At 31.4% G+C, this 15,762-nt stretch overlaps 1 protein-coding gene across 3 annotated transcripts in view; it reads left to right on the top strand.

Moving 5' to 3' along the window:
* Positions 1–14,800, top strand: part of LOC143078691 (lipid scramblase CLPTM1L-like) — a 32,957-nt gene extending 18,157 nt beyond the window's left edge. For all 3 annotated transcript variants that reach the window (XM_076253599.1, XM_076253600.1, XM_076253601.1), the window contains 6 exons: positions 1,916–1,998; positions 2,897–2,931; positions 5,459–5,514; positions 5,956–6,000; positions 6,354–6,469; positions 8,592–14,800. In XM_076253599.1, the coding sequence (XP_076109714.1) occupies positions 1,916–1,998; positions 2,897–2,931; positions 5,459–5,514; positions 5,956–6,000; positions 6,354–6,469; positions 8,592–8,676 (420 nt within the window). In that variant the 3' untranslated portion in view covers positions 8,677–14,800. The remainder of the gene's footprint in view (positions 1–1,915; positions 1,999–2,896; positions 2,932–5,458; positions 5,515–5,955; positions 6,001–6,353; positions 6,470–8,591) is intronic.
* The last annotated feature ends 962 nt before the right edge of the window (positions 14,801–15,762 follow it).

The raw sequence follows: 15,762 nt of genomic DNA, 5'->3' as shown, positions 1-15,762 counted from the left end.
ATCTACAAATAAGTAAACATGACCAAAATGGTCAGTTGACCCGTTTAGGAGTTATTGCCCTTTATAGTCAATTTTAACCATTTTTCATAAATTAAATTAATCTTTTACAAAAATCTTCTCCTCTGAAACTACTGGGCCAAAATAATCCAAACTTGGCCACAATCATCTTTGGGGTATCTAGTTTAAAAAATGTGTGGCGTGACCTGGTCAACCAACCAAGATGGCCGCCACCGCTAAAAATAGAACATAGGGGTAAAATGCAGTTTTTGGCTTATAACTCAAAAACCAAAGCATTTTGAGGAAATCTGACATGGGATAAAAATGTTTATCAGGTCAAGATCTATCTGCCCTGAAATTTTCAGATGAATCGGTCAATCGGTTGTTGGGTTGCTGCCCCTGAATTGGTAATTTTGAGGAAATTTTGCTGTTTTTGGTTATTATCTTGAATATTATTATAGATAGAGATAAATTGTAAACAGCAATAATGTTCAGCAAAGTAAGATCTACAAATAAGTCAACATGACCAAAATGGTCAGTTGACCCCTTTAGGAGTTATTGCCCTTTATAGTCAATCTTTAACCATTTTTCATAAATCTAAGTAATCTTTTACAAAATCTCCACTGAAACTACTAGGCCACAATCATTTTTGGGGTATCTAGTTTGAAAAATGTGTCCGATGACCTGGCCATTCAACCAAGATGGCCGCCACGGCTAAAAATAGAACATAGGGGTAAAATGCAGTTTTTGGCTTATAACTATGAATTCAAAGCATCTAGAGCAAATCTGACAAGAAGTTAAATTGTTAATCAAGTCAATATCTATCTGCCCTGAATTTTTCAGATGAATTGGACAACTGGTTGTTGGGTTGCTGCCCTCCAATTGGTAATTTTTAAAGAAATTTTGCCGTTTTTGGTTATCTTGAATACTATTATAGATAGCGATAAACTGTAAACAGCAATAATGTTCAGCAAAGTAAGATCTACAAATAAGTCAACATGACCTAAATGGTCAATTGACCCCTTAAGGAGTTATTGCCCTTTATAGTCAATTTTTAACAATTTTCATTAATTTGGTAAATATATGTAAATTTTTACCAAATATAGTTCTCTGTTACTAATGGGCAAAGTTCATTATAGATATAATTTTAAGAAGCAAAATCGTTCAGTAAAGTAAGAACTTCAAACACATCACCATCACCAAAATACAATTTTGTCATGAATCCATTTGTGTCCTTTGTTTAATATGCACATAGACCAAGGTGAGCGACACAGGCTCTTTAGAGCCTCTAGTTTTGTTATTATTTTGAATATTATTATAGTTAGAGATAAACTGTAAACAGCAATAATGTACAGCAAAGTAAGACCCCCAAAAAAAGTCAACATTACCAAAATGATCAATTGACCCCCTAAGGAGTTATTGCCTTTTATAGTCAATTTTTATCAATTTTCATAAAATTTGTAAATTTTCACTAACATTTTCCACTAAAACTATTGAGCCAAATTCATTATAGATAGAGATAATTGTAAGCAGCAAGAATGTTTAGTAAAGTAAGATCTACAAAGACATCACCATCACCAAAACATGAATCCATCTGTGTCCATTGTTTAATATGCACATAGACCAAGGTGAGCGACACAGGCTCTAAAGAGCCTCAAGTTTAAATTTATATGATAGACAAGTGGGAGCATCATCTGTGTCCAATAGACACACTCCCTATTTATTATTAATGGAGCTATTCTTCTAGGGAGATGGTTACAAACTCTGATTCTTGAGTTTGCCTTGAAACAAATATGTGATGCAAAATAACGTTTTTGTATTTATTAATTTTGGTGTTGCATGTTTATCAAATTGACATTTTTAGCATCTTTGAAATATGTACAAGAAAACATTATATCTTCTTTATATTGTTTTACAGGCAATGAAGTATTTATCCTTTGTATTGTTGCCATTAGTGATAGGTGGTGCGATCTACTCTTTATTTTATGTTCCACATAAAAGGTAAATAATAACTACTCAGTTAAACAATAGTAGCTTCTCTTGACATTGAATTCTATCATAGAAACCTTCAAAGGGAGATAATCTTCATAGATATATGAAGATGTGGTTTGAGTGCCAATTAGACAACACTCCATCCTAGTCACAATATGTAAAAAGTAAACATTTCTAGGTCAAAATAAGGTTTTCAACACAGAGCATTGGCTCACACCAAACAGCAAGCTATAAAGGGCCCCAAAAATGACTAATGTAAAGCCAATGGTCTAATTTATATGCAACGAAAAACAAGCAACACCCGAAACAATAAAATGCATCATTGAAAAAAATTCATGTGCACACCATGCAGTTAAGTGATATTTTAAGTTTGAAGTTTAAAAAGTGACACAAGCCACAAAGAGGAATGAAAAAAAAGGAATGAAAGTTTTAAGTCGAAATAACATTTTTATATACTTTTTATTTTCTGTCTTCATAATGTCACACAGCTTCCAGTAAACATAACATCCTTCTACTTTCATAGTTTGATGTCCTAAAAAATGTAATATTTTTATTTTTTACATTCACAATGTTTTCCAGTTCAGCGTTTGTGAAAACAATATTTTTTTCATTCAACTCCAATGGAAAGTTGGGTTGTTAAATCAAGCGCACTAACTGTAGTATAAAATAAAACGTGAGAAAAAATGAAGTTATCTTTCTTTGCTAAATACCAATAAAATAATACTAAACATTTGAATGAAAGCTTTACTGAAAAGATATACATGTATATATTACTTTTGTAAAGGAGATTTTATTTTGACTGTACTTATGCATTTCATTTTATCACTAGTTCACTAGTAAGAAAATGTAAGATTAGATAAATTTTTAATTATGATTGGATTTTAATTGGTTTTGATATGTTTTTCAGTTGGTATTCCTGGTGTATACAAAGTCTGGTTAACGGTAAGTATATAGTGAAGGGGGTAGGAGTAGTCCTGATCCTGAAATCCCGGGCTAAAAAAAAACAGATCCTGAAGTCTTGATAAATATAAAAAAGAAGATGTGGTATGATTGCCAATGAGACAACTATCCACAACAGACCAAAATGAAACAGACATTAACAACTATAGGTCACCGTACGGCCTTCAACAATGAGCAAAGCCCATACCGCATAGTCAGCTATAAAAGGCCCCGATAAGACAATGTAAAACAATTCAAACGAGAAAACTAAAGGCCTTATTTATGTAAAAAAATGAACGAAAAACAAATATGTAACACATAAACAAACTACAACCACTGAATTACAGGCTCCTGACTTGGAACAGGCACATACATAAATAATGTGGCATTGTTAAACATGATAGCAGGATCCCAACCCTCCCCCTAACCTAACAGTGGTAGAACAGTACAACATAAGAACGAATGATAAAAATCAGTTGAAAAAGGCTTAACTCATCAGATGGACAAAAATACAAGTGGAAGTGGCCGGGTACTTATACATCCCGACACAAAAAGACACAATGAACAGATCTGAGAGTACTTGTAGTTATCTGACAGCTAGTTCAAAGCCACTAACAAATAATAAAAAATCATGCATCTAAGATTAAACTATCAATCCGTACACATCCAACATCCAATGGTCCTTTACCCCCTCTATAGTGGTATTGTCAACTGTGAATATCTTGTAAATAGAAATGGGGAATATGTCATAGACAACAACCCAACCAAAGAGCAGAAAATATATATTGGTATTTCAAGGATGTACTTTATATGTAAAAATGAATAAATCAAGATTTTGAAATTGATGCTATAAGTGGAAAGAGCATTAGTTAAGAAACAAAATAAGCCAAAAATATTGATAGGTTATAGAGGTCCTTTCTGAGATATTTGAGTTTTAAAAAAAGCGAGAAAAGGCTGACTCTTACTTTTTCCTTATATTTGCATTGGTATTATTTGTGTCTTGAATCAAATGACAAAAAAATCTAGAATCTGCTTAAATTTTAGTAAATGACCTTTATCATCTATTGAAGTCTTCTATGAAAAGATAAATGGGTGTTATGGGGCATAATTTAACCCTGTAAAAACTATGGAGTTCGAAAATCTAACACAATTTCCAAAACCTCACCTAAGGACATCCTGAAATCTGATATACATGTAGTCATAAGGGATTCCAAAGGAGACTGAATAAAACATTATATAATCAGAAACATTTACCTTTTAATTGAAGAAGATTTGCAAGAAAAGATAATTGAAGACTTCAATTTTTTGTTTAGTTGAAAACATTAAATATCAACTATCTTTTCATACTTTTTTTTTTAAAAAATGCTCTTTCTTTTTAGTTTTCTTGTGAATTTTTTTTTCATGATTGTGTTTTTCAATATGCATTCCTAACAGAATAATGTACAGTATTAATTCATTTTCATGGGTACCATTTTTTGTTGATTGAGGAAATCTTTCATGGATATATGATTTCATGGTTACTTTACATACAAGAGCAAATTGATACTTCATTGAACATACAAATTTCATGGTTCATTAAGCTTGTACCATAGAAATCACCAAAATTTGGTATTCCAGGAAGAAAAATGAATTCACAGTATGGGGATTTTCTGTAGTTTTAAAGACATATATTCTAATAAAAATTTTTAAAACGCATAACATATTTACGTGTACTTATATTGCCATTGGGCGTTAAGCTAGAAACAGTTAATCAATCATATTAACTATAATCTGACAAAGACGCTGATATATCTCTTAATTATGTTTTTTTTAATAGCATAACAAAATAACATTTAATTGTCACTGTACTTTAAGAAATCAACAATCAATCAGGGATAATTTCATTTTGACAAAGTTTGTAAATATTTAAATGTATGAATGAATTTTATGACTGCCTTAATACTTGACTAGAATTTTTTAAAACCAATGATTGTACTTTTATATTCCTGGAAGATATTATGGTTTATGTTAAATAATATCTGTTAAAATAAAGTAATATATAGAATAAATAGACAATATCATATTGGTTTTTCAATATCATATCTGTATAAACCCTTTAACCAATAAAACCCTTCTTGCAGGTCTCTTTGGATTATATATGTTAAGGGTTAGTACGGTGAGGGATATTGAAAAGCCATATCATATGCACTTAATTAATTCATCAAGTACAAATATTGATATTTTGTACATTGTAAAATATTAAACAGATTAGGGTGTTGAATTAGCCTTGCAACCATGACTTAGAGGAGACATTGAGGAGAGGAGATCCACACATAGACTCTGGCTGTTGACAATCCTTTCATCTAAATGAATAAATAGTTAAAATTAACTGTGACTTTTATCAGTGATGTGACGTCATACAGATTAGGGGTATGGTAAAGCCTTTGTTAACTTGACTGATATCGATATCATCACAGCTGGTTGATACAGCACTATAGCTATTTACCTTTATTTAGTGACATATATAATAACGGTACTGTTGTTTTTTTAGGTGTATATGCCTTTGGATTTTTATTTATGTTACCACAATTGTTTGTTAATTATAAAGTAAGTATATGTATATGTATATCATATAACCCAGTAATATAAATTCCTTTACTTTTGGAACAAACTACAATACCCTATATTAAAGTGTATATAACTTTTGGCATTACATTGATACAAACAAACAAGGTATAAAATAGGTTTTAGTTTGCACTTCTGTAAATATAGACAATGGTAATTCCTATAGGAAGTCCCTTTAGGGGTAAAACTGTCAATTTTACTATGAAGTTTTGTAAAAAAAATATATATCCTAGAATGAAAAGTTGATATTGCTACTATTCTAAGGTCAAAACGTAGGACAATGCAGCATATTTTTAACATTTATGTGCCCCAAATTTTTAATGCTAAGTAGTAATATTTATTTTACAAATGTATCGATAGGTGAACAGTTTTTCACTATTTATATTTTATTATTACTTTTTTGAAGTACCTTTTCCATTTCAGTTGAAGTCAGTAGCACATCTACCATGGAGAGCCTTCATGTATAAGGTAAATTAGTTAATCAGATATTCTTTGATATTTTACATGATATCACCACATTGTTTGTCTTTGATAAGGTGCCTTATTATAAATTGTGTAATCGTTGAAAATTTTGAAAATTGCATAATGCATTCTTAAAATATATTTTTTATTTGGGAAAAATTTCAGTTGCTTGTTTTCAATGTTAATTTTTTTTTACAATATAAGTTACAAAGTAAAAGTCAACATTTTGTCTGAGTGAGAGAAAAAAAAATCAGAAGTTATAAATATTTTATCAGAAAGAATTTAATTATATCTTTGTCTCCTGAAAAAAACTTTGAAAATGAGATCTTGGAAGAAACTTGACCTACTTAATATTTCAGGCTTTCAACACATTTATAGATGACATATTTGCATTTATAATCACCATGCCAACAGCTCATAGACTTGCCTGTTTTAGAGATGATCTTGTTTTTGTTGTTTATTTATACCAAAGATGGTAAGTTAAATCAGCAAGATTCATACATTTAAGGGGGTCTAAATCCTTTTTAATTTAATATAGGATTTCGCTTTATTTTTCTATAAATAAATTTTATCTTATACTTAATAAAACTAGAGGCTCTCAAGAACCTGTATCGCTCACCTGATTCTACTTGGGTTTTTGAAATCATATAAAAAAATATAAAATTTGGCTAAAAGTAACAACACTTGGCCAGCACCTCATAAGGAAAGGAACATTCATACTATGCTTGATTTCATTCAATTCAGTGGTTCTTTAGAAGAAGACTTTTGTATGCATTTCCCATAGGGTCCTATGTTAAACTAAGTCCCCCCACTGGCGGCCATCTTGGATGTTGCAATGGCGACAAAGTAACAACACTTGGTCAGTATCTCATTAAGAACATTCGTGCTATGTTTGGTTTCATTCCATTTAGTGTTTAACTAAAAGAAGACATTTGTTTGTAATTCCCGTAGGGTCCTATGTTAAACTAAGTCCCCCGCTGGTAGCCATCTTGGATAATGGATCGGCTACAAAGTAACAACACTTGGTCAGCACCTCATAAAGAATATTCATGCCATGTTTGGTTTCATTCCATTCAGTGGTTCTCTAAAAGAAGTCATTTGTATGCATTTCCCATAGGGTCCTATGTTAAACTAAGTCCCCATGCTGGCGGCCATCTTGGATGTTGGATCGGCTACAAAGTAACAACTCTTGGTAAGCACCTCATAAGGAACATTCATACCATGTTTGGTTTCATTCCATTCAGTGGTTCTCTAAAAGAAGGCATTTGTATATATTTCCCATAGGGTCCTATGTTAAACTAAGTCCCCCTCTGGCGGCCATCTTGGATGATGGATCGGCTACAAAGTAACAACACTTGGTCAGCACCTCATAAGGAACATTCATGCCATGTTTGGTTTCATTCCATTCAGTGGTTCTCTAAAAGAAGACATTTGGATATCTTTCCCATAGGGTCCTATGTTAAACTAAGTCCCCCGCTGGCAGCCATCTTGGATGATGGATCGGCTACAAAGTAACAACACTTGGTCAACACTTTATAAGGAACATTCATGCCATGTTTGGTTTCATTCCATTCAGTGGTTCTCTAAAAGAAGACATTTGTATATATTTCCCATAGGGTCCTATGTTAAAATAAGTCCCCCGCTGGCGGCCATCTTGGATGATGGATCGGCTACAAAGTAACAACACTTGGTCAGCACCTCATAAGGAACATTCATGCCATGTTTGGTTTCATTCCATTCAGTGGTTCTCTAAAAGAAGTCATTTGTATGCATTTCTCATAGGGTCCTATGTTAAACTAAGTCCCCTGCTGGCGGCCATCTTGGATGATGGATCGGCCACAAAGTAACAATACTTGGTCAGCACCTCATAAGGAACATTCATGCCATGTTTGGTTTCATTCCATTAGGTGGTTCTCTAAAAGAAGTCATTTGTATGCATTTCCCATAGGGTCCTATGTTAAACTAAGTCCCCCGCTGGCGGCCATCTTGGATGATGGATAGGCTACAAAGTAACAACACTTGGTCAGCACCTCATAAGGAACATTCATGTTATGTTTGGTTTCATTCCATTCAATGGTTCTCTAGAAGAAGTTCAAAATGTAAAAAGTTAACAATGACGACGACGGACGATGACGGACGACAACGGATGACAACGGACGACGGACGCCAAGTGATGAGAAAAGTTCACTGAGCCCTTTGGGCCAGGTGAGCTAAAAATGAAATAAAAAAAAGGGGTCACCGTTCATTTACGCTCACAATTTGCCATCGAAAGAAGCATACATTTTTGAAAACATCTATTAAAAACCTTGTATTATTTTAATTTTAGTTTCTTGTGTACAATTCTGAGTTTAGTATGAGGTTCATTATCACTGAACTAGTATATATATTTGTTAAGGGGCCAGCTGAAGGACGCCTCTGGGTGCAGGAATTTCTCGCTGCATTGAAGACCTGTTGGTGACCTTCTGCTGTTGTCTGTTTCTATGTCTGGTTGTTGTCTCTTTGACACATTCCCCATTTCCATTCTCAATTTTATAATTGCAAAATAATCAATAGTCAACATTTATACTTTACCTAACATTTACAATATTCTTTTTCAGGTTATACCCTGTTGATATGAAGAGAGTCAATGAATTTGGTGTGTCTTATGATGATGAAGACGGAGAAACCAAAAAGACAAAATAATTCTTAAACCAAAGACTTAACAATTAGTTAAACTAATGATCTTAGTTTTTTTAAATTGTAAAAAAACCTGACAATGGAAATACATTATTTCTGTAAAGGAAAAAATATGATGGCCATAATTTAGCGAATGTTTCAGAGAATGATTATAATCATTTCTGCTAGAAAGTATTGTGCATTGGCAGACATTATGTGGATTTGGGAAAAAGGTTACAGTAAAAAATAAAAGAAATTTTGAATGATATTTAGGCACAACAATAGATAAAATGAAAGTATTTATTTGAAAATATTGTTGTATTGATTTGGTGTTTTTATACGACCGCAAAAATTTTAATTTTTTGGTCGTATATTGCTATCACGTTGGCGTCGTCGTCTGCGTCGTCGTCGTCGTCGTCGTCGTCGTCCGAATACTTTTAGTTTTCGCACTCTAACTTTAGTAAAAGTGAATAGAAATCAATGAAATTTTAACACAAGGTTTATGACCACAACAGGAAGGTTGGGATTGATTTTGGGAGTTTTGGTCCCAACATTTTAGGAATTAGGGGCCAAAAAGGGCCCAAATAAGCATTTTCTTGGTTTTCGCACTATAACTTTAGTTTAAGTGAATAGAAATCTATGAAATTTTGACACAAGGTTTATGACCACAAAAGGAAGGTTGGGATTGATTTTGGGAGTTTTGGTTATAACAGTTTAGGAATTAAGGGCCAAAAAAGGGCCCAAATAAGCATTATTCTTGGTTTTCGCACAATGACTTTAGTATAAGTAAATAGAAATCAATGAAATTTTAACACAAGGTTTATGACCACAAAAGGAAGGTTGGGATTGATTTTTGGAGTTGAGGTCACAACAGTTTATGAATTAGGGGCCAAAAAGGGTCCCAAATAAGCATTATTTTTGGTTTTTTCACCATAACTTTAGTATAAGTAAATAGAAATCTATGAAATTTAAACACAAGGTTTATGACCATAAAAGGAAGGTTGGGTTTGATTTTGGGAGTTTTGTTCCTAACAGTTTAGGAATAAGGGGCCCAAAGGGTCCAAAATTGAACTTTGTGTGATTTCATCAAAAATTGAATAATTGGGGTTCTTTGATATGCCGAATCTAACTATGTATGTAGATTCTTAATTTTTGGTCCCGTTTTCAAATTGGTCTACATTAAGGTCCAAAGGGTCCAAAATTAAACTTAGTTTGATTTTAACAAAAATTGAATCCTTGGGGTTCTTTGATATGCTGAATTTAAAAATGTACTTAGATTTTTAATTATTGGCCTAGTTTTCAAGTTGGTCCAAATGGGGGTCCAAAATTAAACTTTGTTTGATTTCATCAAAAATTGAATAAATGGGTTCTTTGATATACCAAATCTAACTGTGTATGTAGATTCTTAATTTTTGGTCCAGTTTTCAAATTGGTCTACATTAAGGTCGAAAGGGTCCAAAATTAAACTAAGTTTGATTTTAACAAAAATTAAATTCTTGGGCTTATTTGATATGCTTTATCTAAATATGTACTTTGATTTTTGATTATGGGCCCAGTTTTCAAGTTGGTCCAAATCAGGATTCCATATCAAGTATTGTGCAATAGCAAGAAATTTTCAATTGCACAGTATTGCACAATAGCAAGAAATATCTAATTGCACAATATTGTGCAATAGCAATTAATTTTCAATTGGAGTTATCTTTCTTTGTATAGAATAGTAGTTGATATTTTTTTATATGTTGGAAATTTGCCAGACATGACTATGATGTCATTTTCTATTTTTATTTGCCAATAACTTTATGTAAATAACTTCATTGGAAATTTGCCAATATAAAATGTTGCTGATGAAGCTTTTTTTCCTTATCTTATCTAAAATGTTTTTAGATAATGTATGTTGGACATTTGCCAGACATGACTATGATGTCATTTTCTATTTTTATTTGCCAATTACTTTATGTAAATAACTTCATTGGAAATTTGCCAATATAAAATGTTGCTGATGAAGTTTTTTTTATTGTTTTATACAATAAACAATGTATATTCACTTTTACTACCAACCAATCTTTACCATTCAGTGATAACAAGCACTTTATTTTACATTTTAATATTTTATGATGTATTTAAAAGAGTAGTTATTGTTGCAAACTCCATTAGAAATTTGAATTGATATCAGTTTTGGAAAAAGGGAAACGGGGATGTGAAAAAAAAGGGGGGGTTAAATTTTTCTCATTTCAGATTTCATAAATAAAAAGAAAATTTCTTCAAACATTTTTTTGAGAGGATTAATATTCAACAGCATAGTGAATTGCTCAAAGGCAAAAAAAAACTTTTAAGTTCATTAGACCACATTCATTCTGTGTCAGAAACCTATGCTGTGTCAACTATTTAATTTTAGATTTAAAAAGTTTGAAGAAGAAATCTTTAATTGATTTGTAAAATCTTGACATTTGTTTTGTGTAAAAAAAAACCATGTAATGTCAAAAATTTGATCACAATCCAAATTCAGAGCTGTATCACGCTTGAATGTTTTGTCCATACTTGCCCCAACTGTTCAGGGTTCGACCTCTGCGGTCGTATAAAGCTGCGCCCTGTGGAGCACCTGGTTAAGATTTAATGTCACTTTTTTACAGATTTATACAATTTTATGACAAAGGAGTTTTAATATTTAATGAGAGGGTTTTCCACAAACATTGAGCACCATAGGTCTTACAGGAAGTAATTGGCCTGCCTCATTACACATGGATTGCCTTATTTATAAATAAGTTTGGCAAGTTTCCAAAAAAGAAAGAATTGAAAAGTTGATATTATCAAATAGATATATATAGACCAACTAGTTAAATCACTTTGAGACAGAGGCTCATTCAGATTTTTTGATAGATGGTTGTTAATAAAAGAATGAGGGCAAGTTTCAAAATCTAATATATATATTATCTAAAACAGTTGTTAAGATATTAACTTTGTTGTATTATGGTTTAATATGTTTTGGTTGATTTTATTCATGCTTTTATAGTGGTTAGTCTGTATTTAATGTACAGTAACTGGTAAGGTTTATTGAAATTATTTTCAATGCTTCGTTTCAACATTTCAGGTAACATCAAATCAGCTGTATTACCTACATCGTAGGTGTTATGCCTAAATAATACTTCATATGCAATGTCTTCTATGGATATAAGAATATGTGGTATTAGTGCCAATAAGACAACACTCCATACAAGTTACAATTTGTATAAGTATCCCAAAGTTCGGCCTTCAACACCTAACAGCAAGCTATAAAGGGCTCCAAAAATGACTAGTGTAAAACCATTCAAACAGGAAAACCAATGGTCTTATCTATATAAAAAACAAGAAACCAGAAACACTTATGAACCAAATCAACAAACAGCAACCACTGAATAACAGATTCCTGACTTAGGACAGGTGTAAACAAATGCAGACTGTTTAAATGTTTTAATAGCCGCCACCCTTTACCCTAACCTAACTGTAACATCACAACATAGAAAGACTACCTTGCTGTTTGTGTGAGCCAAGGCTCCATGTTGAAGACCATACTTTGACCTATAATGGTTAACTTTAACATTAAATTGTGACTTAGATGTAGAATTTTTCCATTGGCCTCATACCACATCTTCTTATATCTACCATTTATATCTCCAAAATTTAGAAAAGAGAAAAAAATATGGATTTTTTTTTTAAGATGCAGACGTTATTATTTTATTAAATATTTACGTGATATTGCTGCAATGTTCCATGTTCTAACTGGTAAAAATCAGATTTTTTGTCCTTTTTTCAATTCTCCACAAAGTGGATTGTCCATAAAAGCCCTAATTATGCCATTAGTTTAATGCAAAACAACCATATGCTGACCTTTAGGAGTCTGGGATTTTTGTTTTGTTGGGATGACTTTTTATTGACACATACAACATGTTATACATAATCTTTCAATGGTTTATAGATCCTGTGAGAGAAAATTTTCCTATAATAGTCAATTTTATTGTTAATTTTTTTCAAAATCTTTAAATACTTTATAAATCAAGTGAGACAGAAATTTTTCCTTATTAATAGTTAATTTTATTGTAGATTTTATGCATATGAAATATATTTTTAGATATTTTTTGGTCTATAAATTTCTGGACACACTCTCTGATCAAAACAAAGGGAAGGATTTAATAAGGTCAATCTATTGCCCTTTGATGTGATATAAAACTATTAATAAACATTCTTCAAATGTTTACAGTACGTTAGTCTGTCAGCTGTTTGTGTGTATATGATTGAATTTGTCCAACATATCTGCTTTAGGGCTTCAAACACTTAAAATAAACCAGACGTCCTTGTCCTGTAAATGATATTATGTTGATGTATCATCTTGTTATATTTGTGTACTTGTACTTTAATTTTTAGCATCTTATTCTTTAGTGCTATCCATCTTCATCTGTTTTCTAGCATCTTAACTGGTATACAAATACATCTGTAAATGATATTATGTTAATTTATTTCTAAGTGTTTTATTTGACAAACATATTATGCTGCATTGAGTATTGCAGGACATTCTTACTATTTTGTTTCATGTTCATGATATTCCAATACTGTAAATTCAGAAATTAATTTATGCATTCAGAGTAGGATCTAATTAATGCAAATGCAATATTTTATGAAGAAAAATCACTACTGAAATTATGAATGCCAGTTTTTATTTTTGGGAAACCAATACTGTAGCATTTTTTGCATAAATTAAATCATTGCAATAAATTCTGAATTTAATGTACTTGTTTTAATTTTGGTTGGAATAGTTTAAATTGCTTTACAAGTTTATAGCATTGGTATTGTTGGTTATGAGAATTCAACAATGTGTTTTTGATTAGATTTGTTCCTTATTAAAAATGAACTGAATAGTTTAACTTAGTTTCTACATTTTTCTCAATTATGTCTCTTTTATTCATTTATATATTGAAAAACTGTTTCCACAATTTTTTTCCTCATTTATAGGGAAACTTATTGTGAATTTCAATTTAAATTTTGTAGTTATTTTAAAAAGATTTCCTGCTATAATATGTTCAATAAATATATTTTTAGTTGTAGAAATACAAACGGTTAGACTTGATACTTTTGGTACCAATACTGTTAATTCAAAATTATTGCCTGCATTTATTATTGCAATTTTGTCATTTTGGGCTAAAGTGGGATTTATGCTATTGTTTCAGAAAAAGGGAGAAGGTTTTGATCCATTAAAACGTTTAATCCCGCTGCAAATTTTTTGTGCCTGTCCTAAGTCAGGAATCTGATGTACAGTAGTTGTCGTTTGTTTATTTTATTTATACGTGTTTCTCGTTTCTCTTTTTTTTTAATTTTATATAGATAAGACCGTTTGTTTTCCCGTTTGAATGGTTTTACACTAGTAATTTTGGGGCCCTTTATAGTTTGTTGTTTGGTGTGTGCCAAGGCTCCGTGTTGAAGGCTGTACATTGACCTATAATGGTTTACTTTTTTTAAATTGTTATTTTGATGGAGAGTTGTCTCATTGGCACTCACACCACATCTTCCTATATCTATTTAAATTTTTGCAATATTGAGAAAAATCCTGTTTAATTCATATAAAAGAATTTCAAAATGCAATTTTGAATTATTGAGGTTATAACCCAGACACATTTTTCGCAATAATTTCTGAATTTGCAGTAGCTTGTTCCAGATGTCTACTAGATCTGAGATTAATCTCAGGTGTCCTTTAATGTTTGAAGGAAAACTAATGACCGGACGTCCATGATTTAAGTTAATTTGTTATTAGGTTGTAATCCCTAAAATAAATTTGTGTGAGTGATGTCATTGTCTACAAAGTATATGTTATTTATGACAATATTGTTGTATTATCCAATAATATTAATCAATAATTGTTTATGGAAATAATATGTCATAATTATTATTACAGTTATGTCTCTTTACTTTTAATTAGTGACCATGATGTATTATTGTTAAACGCTTTGTCCAACAAAATGGAATTTCAGTTTTTACCTGAGCTGTAGAGAGAGAGAAAAATGAAAGAAAACAGAAATGAATGATTGTTGTTCTTAAAGGAATAATAATTAAAAACAGTTAAATATGCATTTATTTTCATGAGTGTTGAAATGATTACATTTTAAATAAAGCTTTTATGACTGGCTCCTTGAATATTAATTAAATATTTAATAACAAATATACTTTGTCTATTGGAAGTTAGGCATTAAAAATAATATATTTTAATTGATGAAGACAAAATATGATATAGCTTTATGTAAAAGGGCAATTTTAGGTCAATTGTGTCAGTTTTGATAAGTTTAGGTTGTCACACTGACATAGAAATATTATGTGCGTATTAAAATAACCACCCTTCATCACTCTAACTAATTATCCATAGAACTAATACATAAAAATAAGAAGATGTGGTATGATTACCAATGAGATAACTCTCCACAAGACAGATATTTTATGTAATTTGAAAAATTATGTTGTTGATGTACTTGGAAAATAATGGCATTTTGAAACCAACTGTGTGATGGCTATATAGCCAGTCAAGGTTGTTCAAACCTCCCGTCATCATTTTGAAACAGAGCAATGGCTACGCTTCTTATAGACAGAAAAAAAAAAAATCAAAGCATAACAACATGTCAAAAAAAATAAGTTTTAATACAACATGGATTGTGTTGTTTAAAGTCAAGATTTAGTGAAGGAAGATCAATTACATCAGCAACAAGGCAGATGCCACATATGGAGCAGGATCTTTTTACTTTCCTACGGATTGGAAGGATTTTGTTTAATTCATAAGGGGCAATACCAGTTCCTTGTGACCCTTAAATTGGGGTCAAACTCCACACAGTAGCCACATGCTTTTCATCCCAAAAAATGGATTAAAAGATTAAGCCTATGGTGTATAACCCAAGTTTAGGTAACCCTTAGTACAAGAATATTTGCAAACATTTGTACTATTAAATGTTTGTCTTTTTATTTTTTAGCCATGGCGTTGTCAGTTTATTTTTGATCTATGAGTTTGAATGTCCTTCTGGTATCTTTCGCCCCTCTTTTTCTTTGCCAAATGAAAGATTCCAACTCGCAACATCAAGTGTGCACAAGATAATGATCACGTAG

This window comes from Mytilus galloprovincialis, chromosome 6, assembly GCF_965363235.1.
Source record: "Mytilus galloprovincialis chromosome 6, xbMytGall1.hap1.1, whole genome shotgun sequence".
Classification (NCBI taxonomy): domain Eukaryota; kingdom Metazoa; phylum Mollusca; class Bivalvia; order Mytilida; family Mytilidae; genus Mytilus; species Mytilus galloprovincialis.
The sequence above is the reverse complement of the archived record's forward strand: the minus strand, read 5'-3'. Positions and strand labels throughout refer to the sequence as shown.